General features: G+C 39.6%; 2 protein-coding genes across 4 annotated transcripts; one reads left to right on the top strand and one right to left on the bottom strand.

The window, feature by feature from the left end:
- Nucleotides 1-532: 532 nt before the first annotated feature.
- LOC128262786 (protein bark beetle) lies at nucleotides 533-18,257 on the top strand. Of its 2 annotated transcripts, XM_052997295.1 has the most exons (13): nucleotides 533-680; nucleotides 4,707-5,316; nucleotides 7,250-7,428; nucleotides 7,882-11,935; nucleotides 11,994-14,199; nucleotides 14,258-14,469; nucleotides 14,958-15,313; nucleotides 15,371-15,496; nucleotides 15,699-15,722; nucleotides 15,789-15,886; nucleotides 15,952-16,322; nucleotides 16,515-16,739; nucleotides 16,842-18,257. In XM_052997295.1, the coding sequence occupies exons 2-13, from the start codon at nucleotides 4,831-4,833 to the stop codon at nucleotides 17,901-17,903; spliced, it is 9,399 nt and encodes a 3,132-aa protein (XP_052853255.1). In that variant the 5' UTR covers nucleotides 533-680; nucleotides 4,707-4,830; the 3' UTR covers nucleotides 17,904-18,257. The 2 variants fall into 2 exon arrangements, with proteins under 2 accessions (XP_052853255.1, XP_052853256.1); XM_052997296.1 differs by lacking the exon at nucleotides 15,699-15,722.
- LOC128262793 (ryncolin-1-like) lies at nucleotides 1,243-20,142 on the bottom strand. Of its 2 annotated transcripts, none has more exons than XM_052997305.1 (3): nucleotides 19,733-20,142; nucleotides 19,093-19,674; nucleotides 1,243-1,583 (listed from the first exon to the last, which is right to left on the bottom strand). In XM_052997305.1, exons 1-3 carry the CDS (start codon nucleotides 19,864-19,866, stop codon nucleotides 1,517-1,519), a joined length of 783 nt encoding a protein of 260 aa, XP_052853265.1. In that variant the 5' UTR covers nucleotides 19,867-20,142; the 3' UTR covers nucleotides 1,243-1,516. The 2 variants fall into 2 exon arrangements, with proteins under 2 accessions (XP_052853265.1, XP_052853264.1); XM_052997304.1 differs by lacking the exon at nucleotides 1,243-1,583 and adding an exon at nucleotides 18,454-18,607 and having other exon boundaries at nucleotides 19,733-20,141.
- Nucleotides 20,143-20,668: the final 526 nt, after the last annotated feature.

Genomic DNA, 20,668 nt, shown 5'->3' on the forward strand with positions numbered 1-20,668 from the left:
TCGACATAACTAAACATAATAATTTCAAATCATATTAAAAAAAAGCTAAAATTAATATAACAGGAACAAGTCAGCGACTCTATTTTGAGGCTGGAACCCAAAACTGTATATAATATTATATAGTTGGTAAAACTAACAAAAAAAATATTATGAAAATCTTTAATTCCTGATAATATAAGCCAATTCCGAACTTTTGTAACATTTGGCTGTGGTTTAACAGATCCACAAGCCACCCACAAGATCGCCTTCTGTTAACCGGTAACCAACAGCAACAGGTCAAGTAACCAACTCTGTTTTGTGGCTGGAGCGCGAAGCTTTTGGCCACTGCACTGGCCACTTTCGGCATTTCGGCCAAGGTAACTGAGAGAGTGACGTTTGAGAGGCAACCAAAGCTTCTCCGGGCTTTTACCTTATGCCAGATGGGCTTACTTGGCCACTTTGAATGACGGTTACCCACTCTCTGGCGAACTCAATGCGCTCAATGCCGCTCAACGTTCGGTTTTTATTCAAAGTTTGAGTATTCCATTCCCCAGTTCGGTTCACAAGGTGTTCGATGTTGGACGTGTGCGCTTGAATCCGGGAAAAAATAACGCTTGGCAGTAGTAACATATTGATCTCAACGGTGCTTTGTTGTTTTTTCTCTTGGCTGTCACGTATACGTACAGTCGGTTCTTCACAGTGTGAGTGATCGCTGGCTGACCGCGCCTTAAATGCAAAAAGCGTCGCCTTTAAAAAGCTAACAAATCTATTCTGAAACGCGTGAAATAACATCTTCTAAGATATAACCAAATATCTTCAATAAAGTAGTGGCTATACAAGATATTTTAAGCCGAAAAAAAGAGTGAAAATCTAAAGCTTTTGGGCCAAAAAGTGAGGTTGTGTTGGTGGTAGCACCAAAAAAAGTATTACCAAACACACCAATACCTGTGCAAAACCAAGTGGAGTATACAAAGAAAACATACAAGACGCGCATTAAGTTACGGCTCAAAAGATATAGACTTCTGGAGTGGAAGAATCATATTTGTAATAATGTTCCACATAAAAATAGGTGCTTTAAATGATATATGACCGATTTATGATAAAGCAAATAATGTTACTTTGATTTTTAATTTAACCTGGAAAGATTTAGTTTGGTCCTTACCTTAATTTGAAGAAATAATATATATAAAACAAATAAGTATGACTTTTGGTACTTTTTAAGAGCAGTAAATTTTTCTAATAATTTTTTTGAGCTAAAAGAAAATCACCGAAGTATAAAGATTGGATCCGAAAATTCTGTTACCTGTTGCTCTGTTGCTTCCTATTTTTGCACGCTTTCTTGGCAGCAACTAATTGCCCCATCTATGGCAATTTTACCTTTATTTTGTGTTCGCATTCGTTTGTGGCCAATAAACTGCAACTGCAACTTTTGAGCTGATGCGTTCAGCGAGCCGCAACGTTGGTTGCACTTGTTTTTGCATCCCCTCCTTATAGACAGGTTGTTCCCTATACACCAGTTCCTGTCGTAGTTCCTCTGTTACTTCCGTTCCGCGTTAGTCATTCGACTGGCAATTGAATTTAGAAGCCGATGACGCGTTGCCATTCTGGTTACACAAAGTCGGTAATAAAAAAAAAACGTGGAAAAAGTGAATTAAAAGAACATTTTCGCATACGTAAAAGGAAGTGGGGTATTATCAATCATTTGGCGTAGATAAGAAAAGGCAAAACAAAGACAAAACGATATGCTCGGTGCATTATAAAATCCAGTGATAAAAGTAAAAGATAAAGCAACAAGTTGAAAGCTAAACAATACCCTGTACTTCAGGGTTTGCTTGGACTTAATAATTGCTAATTTGCTCAAGAGAGTTAAGGATTATAATTGATTTAAAATTATTTTTAATAATATATCTGCTGTTATGCTGTGTAAGTTGAGGTAAAATTTGTCCCAACATTTCTTAAATAAAATATCATTTTTAACCTTTTTTTATATAGTTACAAGATACTGTTGTTTAATAATAATTTAAATAAAATAATTTAAATAAAAAACTAAATACTTCAATTACGTGTATACCCATAAATGGCAAAGATAATGGGAATGCAAAGCTTGCTGGTCAAGCTAATTAACATTTTAGTGCGGTGAGCATCATCAATGATCGTCTGTGAGATACGTTGAGAAGCGAAGAGGAATGCTTTTATATTAGTAGTGGGTTGTATTAGTCATGCGAGATCATTGAAGCCGGCATATGACTAACAAATTCGAACTATTTGCATCCAAATAAATTGGACAATAACAAGACCTCAAACGACCATAAAATTGGTTAGAAAATTGGCATTATTTCAACAATTTTAGTTCATCGGGTTGTTGAACTCTTTGGTAGAACGGAAACTAAATTAAATTGCTGTAAAATTGACCAAAAAACAGCTGCACAGCGGGAAACCCTTTCACATCACTGAACCATTGAGAGAAAGCCCAAATAAAATAAAACTCGATTGTGGGAATTGAAATGAATAGATTTGGTTTAAAAAGTTGGCGGAATAAGTTTAAAATTAGAACTTAGAACATTTTTATTAAGACAATTTTAAACAGCTTTTAGAATTATTGAATAGTTAAACGATTGGTCTTTGGTATTGAAGAACTTCGCCTTCTATTTCTTATCTTCTTTATCTAATCATTTTAATTTTTTTAAGTTAGTTTAAACCTTTTTTTGGGATTTTCTTTGATATAGAAACAAAGAAAATGACAATAGAGCACGTATTCCAATTTTATATTTATGACTTTTTACAATCTTCAGTAATAATATTTTAAGCTTAAAATAGCTCAGCTTATAAAGTTACATAGGAGAGGCCTATCTTATAAAAACGCAAAATGTCAAAGCGCAAACCGAACCAAACTAAAGTTAATAAACCCATAAAAAGGCAGACAATAAACTTTTGAATGCACTTCAAAATGCAGTCACGGCAACCACAAAAACAACAACCAGCACTGCAGTTGAGTCACATCCATCGACCGTCAGCTACAAGATACAATCCACACACGCACCGATGCCCCCTGCTCCCCCCCGTCCAAAACCCTCTCCCCATAAAGATACTTTGCATATTCGATAAATTTAAAATGCTGGTTATCAAGAATGTTGAAGGTGCACTCAAAACAATTCTAGAACAATTGCTGGAAAACTTATATTGAAGATAGAGATATATAGATATAGCAAGCATAATATTATTGGGTATTAGTGTCAGTGCTTAGATTTATGTTTTCATATGTTTTTAAAAATTAACTTATAGTTGCCATTATACACATTTTTTCTCTAAGTGCATGAGTTTGTTTTTTTCATAATAAACAATACATATTGGGAGTCTGATACAAACCATGTGTACGATTTTGGAAAGCTGATAAAAACCTTGTTTATGGGTCTGGAATAAGTACCATTTTTTTGGTGATAAAAAGAAATCTTATTCAAAAGAATTTTTTATATAATCAAAAAGTCAACATATCGTTAGTAATAATTTTGTTATTCTGTGTAATTTTTTGAAGTGATCCTCATCAGGTATAATTTCGCTGCGTGTAAAGTGAGGGTGGGGCGAAAGTTTTGGTTAAGACCATAAGTCGAAGGTGGAAATGCTTTCTTCTTTCTTCTTACTACGCACACGTAACCGAAGGAAAAATAAAGAAAACTTGTAAAAAAAAAACACGAACTTGCGGTGCGTGCGTCGCTCTCTTGCTCTCCCTCTCTTTCGCTCGCTCTCTTTTGGCATGAATGAAATGCCTACACTTTTACAGTTATTTTACTAAAGTGGGGGAATTCCAGCAACAACTCCCCAATATTTAACATATTGTTGTTTGTTTGCCTCCTTTCTTTCTCTCTCTCTCTCTCTTTCAAATAACCGCTCTTTTATCGCCCTCTCTCACTCTTTCGGTGGGTAGTACAACATACTAAACCCTCTCATTTTTTTCATTCGTTGTTAACGGTTCTTTGCGTATGGACGTGTTTTGTATAGGAAAAATAGGAAAAGGTTAGACAAGAAAAATCCAAAAGCTGACATTTGTGTGTGTGTGTGAGTTTGTATTTTGGTAGGAGTTCTGTTGTTGGTTATTCGGTTTTTTTTTTGGGCCCGTTCTTCTAGCGGCTTATCAGAAAAATTTGTTAACAATGAAACCCAACGAAATTCTCATGTTTCTGTTGGGAAATCTCAAGATATTTGAGGTTCTGGTGTTGAAAATAACAAACAATAGGTGAACAATAAGTGAAAAGTGTGTTAAAAGCATGGAAAACTGTTGAAAGAAATTCAATTTACCCTGGACAACAAGTGAAAAGCATTGTGTGTTTACAAGTGCTTAAGAATTTGATAACAACATTTAAAAAAATTAAGTTTGTTACCAACAACACAAAAGTGACTGAAAAAAAGCAATAGTAAAAACTCGCAAGGCTTTAATTAATTCAAAGAGCTAAATTTGTGAATAAACGCTTAAAACTTAAAGGAAATTACAAAAAAATATATAATTGCAACCAAGTGATTATGAAATAAATTCTTAATATTTTTTTCATATCAACTAAGATTTAGAAAATTAAAAACGAAAATATCTGTGATATATGTATGTATTACTCGAAAAATGACTTCTAAAGGAATTACAACACACAAAACATAACTTAAAAATAAACTATAAAAATCCCATAAATCTGAGCTTAACTATAATTGAATTCTATTTCCAATCCATTTCCCATATCCAGCTGTTTATTAATCACGAAACTGCCATGGCGAAAGTGTAATAATTGCCCCTAGTGAAGTAATTAATTGAAAGCAAAGTAAACCAAATTTAACGACAACGAAAAGTGATACGAAAACGATGCACAAATGAAGCTGCAACGATATAAAACCAACTGCCAACGAATAAGCAAGGAAACGAGGGATCCAAAATGGGCCACCATATGTTTATGGGCGGTCGTAACGCTGATTTTTTCGACCCACTTGGCAGAGGGCCAGGAAAATCCACCACCGGTGGACTCCAAGGAGGTGGAACTACTGCAGGATAATGATATCGAGTTCGCCAGTCTCGATGGCGCCACCCAACTTTTGCCAGCAACCCGACATTCCGGCGCAGACGTCACTGTGGCGCCACAAACATCACAAACTTCCCCGATGACGTCATCTGCCGCGTACACTGAACTTCAAGGCGGCGAAATCCTCAGCGAACGTATCCTTCGGCGCAGCGAGAGTCCTTATTTGGCTCGCGAGGACCTCGAGGTCTTGAGGGGAGCCCGACTGACCATCGAACCGGGTGTTACCATCGAATTTGCCCCCACCAAAGGACTCAAAATCAGCGGCGTCCTGCAGGCGGTGGTAAGTGGGGAAAAACCCAATGAGGAAAATTCATTATGGAGCCCAAGAAAAGTAGTAACTTGAGTATGATTGACGGACGTGAAACCTTAAATGGTTGGATTACCAAGAACTGGGGTGCAACATTAAAGTTTAATGAAAGTTAGGTTTGCAAATTCTAGTAAAAACACCACACTGGGCAAAAAATGCATTTAAGTAAAACTTTTTTACCACATAAAAAGTCTAATAAAGACAGAATTAATTAAGGTGTAACACAGAAAATAATTTATATTTTTTGAATATCAATTAGGCTAGCAAAAACTAAACGGGAGTATAACTCGCTATTTTTATTGAATTTTTATTATTATTTAATTCATGTAAATTAAAATTTGTTCATAAAAAGTTAGGGAAACATAATTCCTAATGGAGGAAAGGTACATTGAATCGAAATTAATTTTTTAAATTATTTTTTTATTTTGATTTATTAAGTGCTTTAATAAACAACTATAAAATAAATAAAATAAGCTTACATGACATTCTTTATAAAATTCAGTTCACTTTGTTAATATGCATTTGGTAAATTAATACCTGATTTCTAATTACGGAAACCTTTTTTTTCAATGATGGGAATGATATCATGGAAAAAAAATAATATATTGTTTTTTGATTTACTAAATGCTTTTAGAGGTTTAAATTGCGACATGCTACATATACAGGGTAACTACATAATTGAATCACTTACTGTTTGCCTACACCTGTAGGCGTTTTGCGAATGATTAAGCGGCACCTGTTGCTATCAGTTGTCGAGGGTCCACCATGAGTAATCTTACTGATAGATAAGCCCCATACAAAAGTTTTGTATCGAAGTTCCCTCATTGTTGACTTTATAGCAGCGATAAGATTGCGACCGTCTGATTTACACATCGTTGAGAAGGGGAGATACTACACACTATATATTTATTTCAGCATAACTTAATCCATATGGAGGGCATAGTAGTATATATATATAGTGGTAGGTTAGGGCCTGATCAATCTTTAACCCCATAATTGGGTCAGCCAAGTTCAGTTGACTTCCTCTCAATTATGCCCTGCACTTTGCATGTTCCGCTCAGATCTTAACTCCTATAGTCACTTAATCAGCGGTCAAGGGGTCAGCGTGGGTTAATTAGATTTAAGTGAATGTCGGAGTCGCATAATTGACAATTCCACACAGACCGAAAGGGAAATGATTAAATTAGCTTTGTCAAACTCTTAAGCCAATTCTAAGCCCTCTTCAGTTTATTTCACACTTGTCTTTTATTTTTTTTTTGGGGATATGCAAAACACCATTTCAAGGGTTAAGAGTTCACAACGGCTTGCTGTTAATTAAATAAAAAGCGTTTTGCGGGAGTGGGCGACTTTTCAACAGTAGATATTTGTAGCATAGGTGTTAATTGATGCCCCAATTGGTTTGAAAATTATATATACTATGTATTCTTCATGTCGGTTTTCATTGGCAAACGAAGGCCAAGTGGCGAGAAGATATCATAATTGAAAACAAAAATAATTGCATGCTACGTGAGAGAGAAACAAAGTCAAAGTAAAATCTATGAGCTCAAAAGAAAAGTGCAGAAGGGGAAAATTGGCGCACTGAAAAATAATGAAGTCATTTTTAATCTTTGATTTTTTACTATTTTTTAAAACTAGCATTATTGAGTTAAATTGCAGTTAGTTTTTAAAAGGAGTTTGCAACTGATTTGTTGTAGCCTTGCATAGTGCTGAGCACCAGCTTAATGCAATCCATTAATTATTGTACGTACATATATTCTATTTGTAAGCTCTTAATTATATCAGCTTTGTATATATGTCAATATATGTTGCTCAATCAATTTTTAAGAATCTCTAATATTTGTGAGGGTTGAGATAATTCGGCTTCCTGTGATAAGATAACTAAAGTTTTTGAATAAAATTTGTTTAGGGCACGCCAACCTCCAGGATTGTTCTGAAGTCCCAAAGTAACACGGCCAACTACAAATTGGAACTGCCCGATGACCAAGAAAAGAGCATTAGACTAGTGGATGGACAAACTCCAGTCGAAGGAAGACTGCAGCTTTTCCACAAAGGAGCTTGGCGATCCGTTTGCTCCAATTCGAGAAAGTAAGTATCTTATATTCGCGAACACTGGTAAAAAAAACGTTGTAAATTTCAGTATTTCATACTCAGCTTTCGATTTGAATTATGGAACTATTAAATTTTGTTTTATTTTTTTTCAAAATACATTTAAAAAAATTTTAATTCAAAAATTTATATGAAATTTAAATATTTTTATCTATGATTTTTAGTTATTTAAAATATGAAAACAAGAACATCTTTTAAAAATGTTTATTTGCCTATTATTAATATATAAAATTTCGATTTAATTTAAACCATATTAAACTTAAATAAAATGCATTTACTAATTTAAATTTAATATATTCAGCAATAATACAAATAATTGAATATTAAATCAGGCAATTTAATAATTTTGAATTGTCATTTACTACTCCGTTTTTGTACCAGTGAAGGCCAGAAAAATGTTATAAATTATTAAAATGCATTTTCCCCCAACAGTTGGACTTTGGCGGATTATGGAGTGGCCTGTAAGCAACTGGGCTACAGGGGCGGTCGCTTTTGGAACTGGGTGGAGCGAACGGCAGGATATTACCCTCGACTTCTGTACGAGCAGCCCAAGTGCAGAGGCGGCGAAAATAAACTGCAGGACTGCACTTGGACCTCCAGGCAAATGGGAGCTGGTGCCTGCGATTATCACAATGATCTGGGCATCCAGTGTCTGCCTGTTCACTCGGAACCCCTAGGTCACTGGCGTGGCATTTACTTCGACAATGCGCCATCCACAAAGACTCTGGGCAGAGATAACATAGTTTATGCGGCCCAATCGGAATCTCGGCTCAAATACGTGGACATCATAAGGGCAGGCAGTGGAGCTGGTTTCAGTGCCAGATCGGCGGTGGAGGTCCAGGGATTGCCGCCCCAAATGGAGCACGTGGTAATCAGTCATTCGGCCTACACTGGATTCAATAGCACACGACCCTGGGCAGGATTCCAGTTGCAAAACGTCACCGTACGCAAGTGCAATGGCATCGGGGTTTTCGTCAACTCAAGCCAGGGTGCAGTGCAACTGGATGGCTGTTCGATCGTTGACAATGCCGGCGATGGTGTCAAGTATGTGGGTCACGACTTGAGGGGCACTGAGAGAAAAGATCGCGCCAGCATATATGACTTTTGCACACTGCCCACAACTTCGGGGCAAACTTATCCCATCTCGCTGTCTTTTACCCAAAAATACTATGCGGGGTCGGCCAAAGAGTGTGGCAAGTATTTCTTCACAAGACCTGGATACCTACTAACCCTCCATTTCGAGCACTTTGTGCTAATGCAAAACGAAACGGCCACTGTGGAAATCTATGATGGAGCCTCGACAAACGATCGTTTGTTGTTTGAGTGGAAGGCCAGGAATTACACGAGACCCCAAAGTGTGACCTCTACGAGGGAGAAAATGTTTGTGAGGATACGTGCAGATGCCAGGCAGGAATTGAATGGTTTCTTCAGGATGACATCCGGTGATTCGGTGGCCTACGACCTCAAGATAGCCCAATCCACCGTGGAAGACAATGGAGGTCGTGGCGTGGCCATTGATAATATAAGATCGAAACTCCATGTGCACAGTAGTTCGGTCTCAGGAAACGGTCATGTGGCCGGAATTCATGTCACCAGTGGAGCTGGAGATGTGAACATAACCAGTTCGAATATAAGTTTCAACAACGGCGCTGGTGTCAATATCACCTATTATGGGGGCAATCGTAACATCTCCAGATCGGCTTTAAATGCCAACAAAGGTTATGGCATAGCCACTTGGCTGAATCACACTTCGGATGTCAACTACATGGAGTACATACCATTCAATCAAACCAGCGTGGTGGAGTACTCACAGATCGGTGGAAATCTAGAGACTGGCGTATTCCATGGCAACTTCTGTCGACCCATTTGGGTGAACATCACGGGAAACAGTTTCAATGGCAGCCAACAGAACGATGTCTTCATTGAATCCTGTTACCAGGCCACTGCCAATGGCAAGCCCAATATGCAACTGCAATTGGGTCACAATCAATTCAAATATTCACAGGCAAACTCCATTAATCTAAGTCCCGCCTTGAATCTACAGGGAAGAATCGAGTACAATATGTTTCGCTATGGCTCCTATGGCTGTCTGTTCATCAACAACGACTACATATACCCGGAGTTCAACTTCTTCCCCGTCAAACTGATTATACAGAGTAACTACTTTATGCGAAACAGTGGCGTTCATGTGGTTTCTTTGGGCCTATCCCCCTATAGTAGAGCTGAAGTTCAGTATATACTGTTCACAAGGAACTTTGTGAGGGGAAACAACATAACCGAGGCTTTTGGACCTCTAATAGCGGGCTCTGAAGGAACAGATGGCGCTGGTCGTCTGAATCCCCGATCTCGAGTGGCTGCACCCGTAGTCGTGGGTTCCAGTAACATAGACATATTCAGGAACATCCTGCACAATCTGGATTCCATGTACGAAATTGGCTCGCAACTCACAGATCAAAGCAAGATCATCAATGCCACTTGCAATTGGCTGGGACACACGGACGAGAGTAAGATATACTCACGGCTGTTCCATCGCAACGATCGCTATAATCTGGCCAAGATCAGCTATATACCCTACCTGCTGCACAGCTCGAACCCTGGATCCACGGCCATGATCACAGTTTCCACAGTGGTTCCTCGATTTTTCCACGAGGGCAGCGATATCATAGGTGGCGAGGTGGATGGCCAGGATATGGTGCCGGCAGGAACCTACACGGTCACCAAGGATATCAATATTCGACCTGGTGGTAAGCTCATACTCCAGCCAGGCACCACACTTAAGTTCGAACCCAGTGTGGGCATGATGGTGGCTGGCAAACTGGAGGCCAGAGGACGCCGGCCCGATGACATACTTTTCACCCTGAAAAGGGAAACGATTATTAACGAGCATAATGACACGGAGACCATCGATTTGGACAGCGAAACGGAGGCCATAGACATGGAAACGGAGGTGATTCCCTCGGATGGAGTGCCCAGAATACCAGTTCGCCTGGTTGGTGGCACCGGCGCCAATGAGGGCAGGCTTCAGGTCTATCTAAAGGGTCGATGGGGCACGGTCTGCGACTACGGCTGGAATGTGCTGAACGCAGCTTTGGTCTGTCATCAGTTGGGATACTCGCTAAACCCCCAAGACTGGCGGCTACTACGCTCGCAGCTGCCAAATGCAGGCACTTCCGAGGACATTCTAATGGCCAGTGTTCGGTGTACGCTGCAGGATCGAGATCTAACCAAGTGCCGAGCCGAATATGATTTCGAAAACACTTGCAGTCACGAAAACGATGTGGGTCTGCGTTGCTATGAGGGCGCTTGGGCTGGCGTGAGGTTCAGCATGCTGGCCGAAAGAGCCGACTTGCAATATGTGACCGTGGAAAAGGCCGGACTTTTCGACTACACCACCAATGCCTTCAAGCCGGCCGTTCAAATGGACCATGCCCGTCACAATTTGGAAAACGTGCGGGTGGTTAACAATCTGCAAGATGGCCTGGGCATCGTGTACTCCGACATCTATGCCGGCAAGTCGGTGAACAACATCAAGAACTCCGAGTTCTCTGGCAATGGCGGCAGTGGCATCAGTCTAAAGCAGCTGGACTTTAGAGTGTCAGGTTCGATTATTAAGGACAACAAGGGCAGTGGTGTTTCCCATGATGCTGTGATATCTGCCTTGGATCAAAAGGAAATCGGTGGTTGGTTTAACATGGCCAGGGACTTCAACGCCTACGACACCGACTACGATCCCTATGTTTTGCCCCACGAAATAAGCAACATTGATTTGGGCACCTTCGAGCACAAGTACATACGCACTGAAGAGATACTCGGACAAAGTATCAGTAGGAAAATTGTGGTGCAGTGCCCAGCCGGCTATGTCATTGGCATACAGCTCCTGAATCCCATACACAATCTGTCCACAGAGAGCATTAACATACTGAATGCCAGAACAGAGAACATAAGGAGTGATTTGTGGCAGGTTAAGAGGGACTTAAATGTATTCCCCGCCACCAGCAGCAGTTATGGCATTATAATCTACTACGAAAGTGGCTTACAGGCTTTGGGAGGAGCTGTTCTGATGTTGAGTACTGTCACGGCTCCAGTTCAGAATATCAGAAACCGCATAGTCAGCGGAGCAGTGCCCACTTTAACCATTCGATCAACGAAGATTCAGAAAAATCTAAGGGGTATTACGGGTATCTACTACAATCGCTATATAGGCGACAATGGGGAGTTGTACTTGAGGAAGGCCAACGAATCAATTAGGTTAATCAACTCTGAGTTGAGTTACAACGAACGAGAGGCGGTTCTCATAAGGTCGCCATTCTGGGATGTGATCTCCAGTAATCTATCGGAGATAACCCTTCATGTAAATGGTTCGCTGATCACCCAAAATGGACATGGCATACGACAGATGTCAAAGGATCTGCGTTCCTCCAACAATCTTTTCCATTACGTGATACAGGATACCACTGTGGAGCAGAATACTCATGGAGGTTTTCAGGTAAGATCAGTATTTTTATTATTTTTTTTATTTATTTATTATTTTATTTTTTTTTTAGGTGTCTTTACCCTATGTCTGGCAATACAACGAGAACTTCACACACTCCATTTATTTTGGCAACAGCACTTGGCAAAGAAATCGCGACTTCCGCATCTCAATTTCCGGACACTATACGGTCTTTAATATAACCTCCAATGTTTTCAGAGAGAACAATTGCCCGGGAGCTCTGATTTCCCTCGATGGAATGGAAAAACGGCTTCGTTTCGACAACAATCGCTTCGAGTCGAATAACGCCAGGTTTGTGCTGCTCTTCAAGGCGGATTCCCTTAGTGAAATTATTGGACAAGTACCGGCCAGCATTGAATTTAATAGCTTCAAGGGCAATAACATTGTGACCATGACGGCGAACTATAGAAACCAATACATGAAAGCTGCCAGGAGAATAAGGAAGCAGCACAAGATACCCACCGCAGTGATTCGACTGGATGGTGTGCAGAATGTGCGACTCTATCGCAATCTTATAGCCGAAAACGAAATGGACTATAATCTGGTGGCAGGCGTGAGATCGGCCAGATTGAATAACTACTTTGAGGCCAGAGAGAACTGGTGGGGCACCAAGGATACCTCGTTCATAGAGGCCAAGATCTTCGACTTTGACAATTGGAACGATCATGCGGATGTGATATATCAACCTTTTCTCATCGAAGATAGTTATGATGCCAGTGTGTCGGTGGTGGTGCCCTTTAATCAGGATCAGGAGATCGACTTGACAACCTATAGAGGTGGCAGGGTGTACAAGGACTTGGTGTTGAAGAAGCAAACAACACCCTACTACATATCCTCTGACATAACAGTGATGCCTGGCAAAACATTGACCATAAATCATGGCGTGGCAATGGAATTTGAGCCCAATGTGGGCATATTGGTTCTGGGTACCCTGGTGGCCATTGGCTACAAGGAATCACCCATTGTAATGAGACCCTTTAGGAATGCCACCAGGGAATCCCTGATAGATGCTCAACCCAAGAAGCGCGCTTTGGAGGACATGAGTGCTCCGCTAACCGAATTCGATTCCATAAGACTTTGCACCAGTGCCAATAACTGCACGGGAGATGCCGATGGCTTGTTCGGCTTGAATGAGGGATTCCTGGAGTACTTCAATCACACCACTCTTCAGTGGGTGCCCATTTGCGACAGCAGATTCACGGAGCGAAATGCCCAAGTTGTTTGCCGCGAATTGGGCTACGATCCGCTGAATGTTTACTATGGCCACGATCGCAGGATAGAGTTTCACACCAATTCACTGACACGAATTTGGTCGTGGGTTCAGCCACTGGAGTGCCGAGGTGATGAGGACCGCATGGAGGACTGTGCGGAGCGTTTGAATGGTCAACTCTATGGACATCGACACGAGTGCCGTTGGGATGATGTGTTTGTCTTCGTGAGCTGTAACAGCCTGGCCGACGATGAAGTCTATTGGGGCGGCATCAGATTCGCCAACTCAAAGTTCGAGGAAATCCAGTACGAACATCGTTTGCACAATACAAGATCTCATGCTCGATTGCCCCTGAGGGAAAGTCAACTGGAGTTCGTAAACATCGAACAGGCTGGCATGCTGCATAATCACAAGGCGGCTGCCATTCAAGCCATACACAAGAATCCAACCATAACCTCGGTGAGCATCGAAAACTCAGCTAATCATGGCATAAATCTGATAGCTCCCAGTGGTAAATTGAATTTGAATCATTTGAATATCAATAAAACACTGGGTTCTGGAATTAGCATTGTGTCTTTGAGTGGCGAAGGTCGAGACAGCGATGAATCTAGTTTTTCACCGCTCAAGAAATTGGATCTGCCGTATAAGCTTTTCTCCCTGGTGGACATATGCGATCCCCAAAAGGTGCTGACCATTGAAGAGCGCATGCTGATTTACTACAAATACGACAATAATCCAGTCAATTGTGTGAAGATATTTACCTCGGCTTTTCGAGCCAAACCAATAGGTTTTAGGTTGCTACAATCCAATCTGTTCAATCACTCCAAGCTATATGGCAGAACCGATTTCATAAGGCTGTTCGATGGTGACATCTACAATGTGACTGCCACTTATCTGGGTAAAATCGAATCTGATACGGACAACCAAAGGTCGTTCTTCAAGACCAAGGGCCCAACGATGAGCCTTCAGTTGGTGGCCAGTGGAGCTCCCGAAACACATGGTTTCATAGCCGAGGTGGTCACAGTGCCCATTTCCACTTTGGGTCAATGTGAGTTACGCTTTTTTATCAATTTTATTTATTTTAAATCTTAAATTTGGATTTACAGATCGCGATGCCTTGCACAATATCACAGATACTCACATCTCAGGTGCTATGAAAGGGGCGGTTACCTATTCCTCTGCGGGTGAGGTCACGCCCACTTTGACTTTGATTGGCAATCGGATAGAAAAGAATTGCCGTCAATTGTATGGCAACTTTTCGACATGCGCTTCAGCTTTGAACTTGGATGTGCAGAACATGAATTCGTTGTACTTTATGGTGAGTAGCTAAGAAAAAACTGAATTTATAGAATAAAAAAAAGAAAAAGTAAAAAAAAATGTATCAGTATACTATAAATTAAAAGTTAAATATTTCATGTATTTAAAATTTAAAAAAAAAACACTATATTAAACATAATTGAAATTATTAAATATTTAAATAAGATAAAAACAAATTTAATTTTAATATGGGTTAAATTTTTCAAAACGCCCTATATTTAAATTAAATATTTCGAAATTAGTTTGTTTGTATATTGTTAATTTACAGGAATTTAACAATATTTAAATAATTTAAAAATAATATTAATCAATCAGCAAGATATAAAATCATTTCTCAAAATAGTCGGATAAACATTGAAATTATTATTTAATATTTCCATAGTTTAAATAACTAAATGCCGAAATATAATTAAATTGAGACTGAATTACTTAGCTTTAATATGTTTTTGTAATATTATTATTATATTATTTTTTTCATTAAATTTTCAGAACAATCTGATCACTGAAAATCAAGGTGGCCTGCGTATACGGGCTGATTCTCGTGGCTCAGCCACCTCACTTCGAGGCTTTGTTCATCACAACCTCTTTATGAGGAATCGCAATCGTCCCGCTTTGTATGTGGAAGGACGACAATCCTCGCCGTATCAGGAAGTAGAGCTCTATCGCAATTACTTTGCCCAGAATATGGCTGGCTATGAGGATGTGATCCGATTGTGCCAAGTGGTGTCCAACTTCAGCTACAACTATGTGCACAGCAATGTGGGAGGAAGAATCATGGAGGTTTCTGGCTTCGAAAAGGTGCGACTGCAGATCTATCAGACCACGGCTCACAATGGTTTTTATAGGTAGGTCATAAAATAACAAAACATGAGTTTCTTTACTTAAATATTACTGTTTTTTAGGAACTTTGCCACCAACTGGATGACCAGAGCAACAATTGTGGCTGGAACAGCGGGTCAGCAATATGTGGATAATATTTTCGAGAACTACGAAAACGATTATGAGCTGCTAACCGTCAATAATTCAATGTAAATATTGTTTCTATTATTTAAAAAAAAAAAATCTCCACAGAGAAAATCCAGAACAAGTCATATTTGTATGACTTTTTCATGTTTATTATATTTCAATTGTTCCAATATTTCTTCTTCTAAACCACCCTTTTAAACTCTTAATGGGAATCTAATTTCTTACTATATTTTTTTCTATTTCCCACAATTTTCCTTCCTGTAGTTTGAGTTTTGACTTTGAAAACAGGTAAGATAAAATATTGAACTTTAACTACAACAATATTAATACAATTTATTTTTAACCCTCAACTAGGACCTTTGAAACCTGGAGCTCAAAGATTGATGCTCGTCATAACTATTGGAGCTATAATAATACCATTTCAGTTCAGTCTCGTATTAGAGATAAATCAGGTAAGTTATTATAAAATTAAAAAGATAAGATAAACTTGATATAATTTTTAAAAAAATATTTACAGATGATCCTATGCTTTTGGAGGTCCTGGCCGTGCCCTTCCAAATGAACAATGAAACTATCCTGGATGGCAAATGTCCGCCAGGTTGGGCGCTAGTTCACGACACTTGTTTCATCTATGTGGGAGCTCCCATGACTTTCCATGAGGCCCGAGATTTCTGTCGCTCGGAAAACTCCACCATGCCATTCATTCGCACGGACAAGACCACGTTATGGAGGTATCTGCAAAGCCAGATGAGGCACTTGAAGTATCCGGATAAGGTGTGGATTCAGGACTACAATCACATCGAACGCTGCACGAGTTTTGTGTTCGGGGAAATCGAACTGGAGGATTGCAGCAAAGAGCGTGGTTTCATATGCGAAATGGATCCTAGGGTAAGAAATTCGTACCTCTTTTTATTTTATTTTATTTTTTTTATTTAATTTTTTTTTTTATTATATATATTATTAATAATTTATTTTTTTATTCTTTCTCTCACTGGCTCTAAAACAGAATCCTATATTTAATGCACTTGTCAGAAATTGAAACACTTGTGAATAATTTTTTTTTTATTTTTTTATTTTTAGGTGATCATTGATCCTCTCTCGTGGCGTGCAGACATCTTTGCCATCAGTATTATCTCAGCCTTTGTCCTTGCCATTATCCTGCTGATCCTGGTGGCCTTCTGCTGGTTTGCCAAATCAAAGCACCGTCATACCCAACGACTCCAGCGCAGAAACAGCATTCGCCAAAGTTTGCGCAGCCTGAACAGCATCGATCCGCAGGGTTCCCTTCGCCGAAGACCCAATTATGTATGATTTGCTTTTGATTTTATTATTTCATAGTTTTGATTTTTTTTGTACCTTTACTTTTACTCCATTTTATGTTGTTGCTTTGCGTTCATCGTCAACCAGAACATGTCCAGCAATGGAACGTTGTCCAAGAGCCAGGACTACAAGCAGATGGTGACGAATGGTTCCATTGATTCCATGGACAAAAGTGTGCTGAGCTCGGAGGCTGGCAGCTTTGAGGGCTACGAACAAAAGCCAAACTACAATGAGTATGTGAATCAGAATGCCCTGAGACCCGTTCAGCCCGCCCAGGATCATCAGAGTCACAAGGTGGCCACCATCTCAAAGGCCAGTGGACATCGGGCCAGAGCTGCCGCAGCTGCCCTGGAGCCCGATGCCTTCGAGCTGAGCTACCGAAACGAGGGATTCCGAGATAACTCCACCTACGGCGGAGGCACTCGGGCCAATTCCATCAGCACCAGTGTGGCCGAGGATACGCCCATTATACATCACACAGATCAGGAGATCGATGAGGGTGGCTCCGATTATTATGGCAATGCCAGTACCCTGCCACTGCGAACAGAGATAGGCGGTGGGGGTAGCACACCGGGCGGAAGGCGTGGCCAGCCCGGCTTGGCCTTCCTCAGCGAACTGAAACAGAATCTGCCCGAGTACCAGAGAAGTTCTCACAGCAGCTTTATGCCGCACCGAAGTAGCGGCGATTCCCTGCCCTTCGATCAAAAGCTGGATCAGTTCAACTATTCCACGGAGTCCTCACTGTACCGTCCGGCACCTGCGGTTCCCAGCCAACTGCAGCAGCAGCAGGCAACGCCAGCGGATATGCGACGTCCGGACTCGTACTATACGGCCGTGAGGAGTAGTAAAGCTCCAGTCTCACATTACCGTACGCCCAGGCCACTGGCACAACCACCGGCCGCACCAAAAGTGGCGCCCTCGGGTGGACCGACGAATGGATCGTCGCATGGACGTCCCAAGACGGTTTACCAAACGGCTTCGGAGGAGTCCTCGCCGACGAACCCCTCACCGCTGGCCAATCCCTATCATCGCTCCAAGTCAGAGGCTCTGCTCGAGACAGATTTCGATGGGGACGGTGGTACGGGGGGTCTGCAGCCGCTGCAAGCCAACGGACGAAGTCACAGTCAGCCCCTGGAAACAGCCATGTGAAGAGTCGTCAACCAATTCATACTCTAATTTAACAATCACTTTCTGCTCGCTGCAAACCTGGACAAACTCTTCTTTCCAGATGACAAAACATTCCATTTCAAGCTCCATAAATATTTGTTTTGTCAGCTTCGTTCAGAGTTCAATCAGCTTCATAGCTTCGTAGTTTTAGTTTGCCTTAAAAGTATACTTTTTAGAATCGAGATTACGATAGAGAGAGACCAAGAGAGACGAACACGCCCGCCCGTTGTTTTTATTTTTGTGGTAAACTTAGATCATTCCATCCATTAGGTTTAAGTCTACGTTTAACTATTGCCGAAACGAATTAGTCCTAAGTTGATGTATATAAACAGATAAATAAAATAAATAAGTTTAATAGAAAAAAGGGAAGAAGAGAGAATTAAAATATAAAAATCTTTGTGGACTATAAAGAATTTTAATTTAAAGTACCTTTACCGAAAGGGTGAGAGTTAGTGAAATAAATACATTAAATCATCACTAAGGCAAAGATGAACAATATTCAACATTATGAATGTATTCTCCTTTTTTAAAGTTAACTGTAAAGTTAAAGAAGGGCGTCAGAGAAAGATATCGGCCTGATCAGCATTTCGGCATATTTCATCACATAGGTGTATTCACCGATTCGGTAGGACGACCAATATATGCCTTCAACGCCGTATTTTTCGCCATATAACCCACACAAATTACTAAAAGAAAAATCATTAAATTGCGATACATTTGTCAATGATCACGAATACCAGGTAATTACACTGATAAAAAAACGTAAGCTAATATTAATAATAAATATCTGGATATTGACTACAAATAGTTATATTTAAATCTTAAATTAAATTTCATATCATAATATTAATTTCAATGCAAAATAAATTGAATGTTTTAATAATAAAATATTTTAATTTATGTATAAAATATTATAATTAAAATGGGAGCCATTTGTTTAAAGTGGAATATATTTTAGTTTAATATGATTTCAATTTAAATTCAATTTTTAATTGTTAATATTTGTTCCGAAAAAAGTCAAGCTAAATATTAACTTCAGCCGACACGGTTAAAAATCAAAGCGAAATGTGTTTAAATTCAGTTGAAGATTGTATTAACTACGCTTTTTTTTAACCAGTGAAGTTTTTAATGTTGTTCTTTTGTTATTTTATAGCAGAAATTAATGGCTTACCTGTTATGACAATTGTAATACCACCATGCACCTTTGGCATATTTTGCGCAGCCGCCTTTCGTTATCCCGTTGTCGCGATCCTTGGTGCTGAACTGGCTGTTCAAGTGATAGGTGAGTGAGTCGCCGGCATCTCCAGAAAAAGATCCCACCGATTCCAGGGTGTAGTTGTTGCTCTCGGGACCAACGCTAAAGTTGTCGTACAGCACGTAGGCCTGGTTGCCATTGAAATCCTCCAGCAGGACTAGGAGTTCCTGGGGCTTTTCTGCCGTCAGCGCATGCATTTTGTCCAGCCCGATGAAGAACTCGTTGTCCAGGCGGCCAAAGCCTTTCTTGTAGTCCTTCCATTCGAGGAAAAAGTCCTGGCTTCCATCGCTTCGTCGCAGAATCACAGTCCAACCGCCACCGTGACTCTCCTGATCGCAGGTCACCTCAAAGGGGTACGCACTGTACCCGGGCACACGGATCAATGGATTGCTGCTGTTTGATGACTCGGCGCAGTTGGCAGGATATTCATTGGTCACAAAGGCTTTTAGGTTTTGGTCCAAGCCCTCCAAAATCGCTGCCTGGCGCTCTTGCTCTGCACTAATTTTTAAAAACAACCAATCTCATGGTTATAATTAAATAGTCATTAAATACTTACCGCACAGCAGCCACCTCAGATTTTGTTGCTAGAACATTATCAAATATTGTCAATAGGGTACTATCTTCAGTGCCATTTTCAATGGCTGAAGTACTCAAAACTAGCAGTGAAAATATAATTCCGAAACGCAACATAACTTTACTTTAGCTCTTTAAAAACTGGCAACAAACATTAAACGAGACGCCTATTTATAGTGTCTTAATCTAAAGTATAGTATTTCATTTTGTCTTATCCGATTTGAGAGACACAAGAAGTTTAAATAGATTCTATTAGCATACACTGAGCGATTAAATGTCTAATGCTTTTCTTAAAACAGACAACAATTTTAATTTTGCAAATTTAACTATTAATGATATTCAATCTATTATGTTATTCATAAACATTTATGGTCACAATTTAAGAACTGTTCAAAATAGTATAAATATATTTATTAAATTACAACATAGTATGTACAAATTAAATGTAGCACTGTGTGCCCATAGAAAAAACTAATAAAGTGTGCATGAATTTATGGTACACTAACTCTATGTGTTGTATCTCTTTTTTTCTTATCTTTATCATAATTAAAAAATTAAAAACCTTTTAAATAACCTACGCTGAAAGAAACAGTAGTCTAAATTAAATTGTATATTCTGAATACCGATTAAATCTAAATTATACATAAATAGATTTACGCTTATATATTTTCAATATTTTTATTTTATTAGGTTCATTAACAAACAAAAATGTGGCAATTATAAAAAAAATAAGTATGTTATAATAGCTTTAATTGCGCTCTTTAAAAATTAAGTACTTTTAAATTACTGCCAATCAAAATTACCCTTATCTTAAAATGATTTCCGTTTTGTCGTATTGTTCCTTGAATTGCCTCATTATGAGTAAGAATCGCCCGATAATACCACAATTTAAGATGTTATCATTTGCCGAATTTCTTTA

Source organism: Drosophila gunungcola, unplaced genomic scaffold, assembly GCF_025200985.1.
Source record: "Drosophila gunungcola strain Sukarami unplaced genomic scaffold, Dgunungcola_SK_2 000001F, whole genome shotgun sequence".
In the NCBI taxonomy this organism is placed as follows: Eukaryota; Metazoa; Arthropoda; class Insecta; order Diptera; family Drosophilidae; genus Drosophila; species Drosophila gunungcola.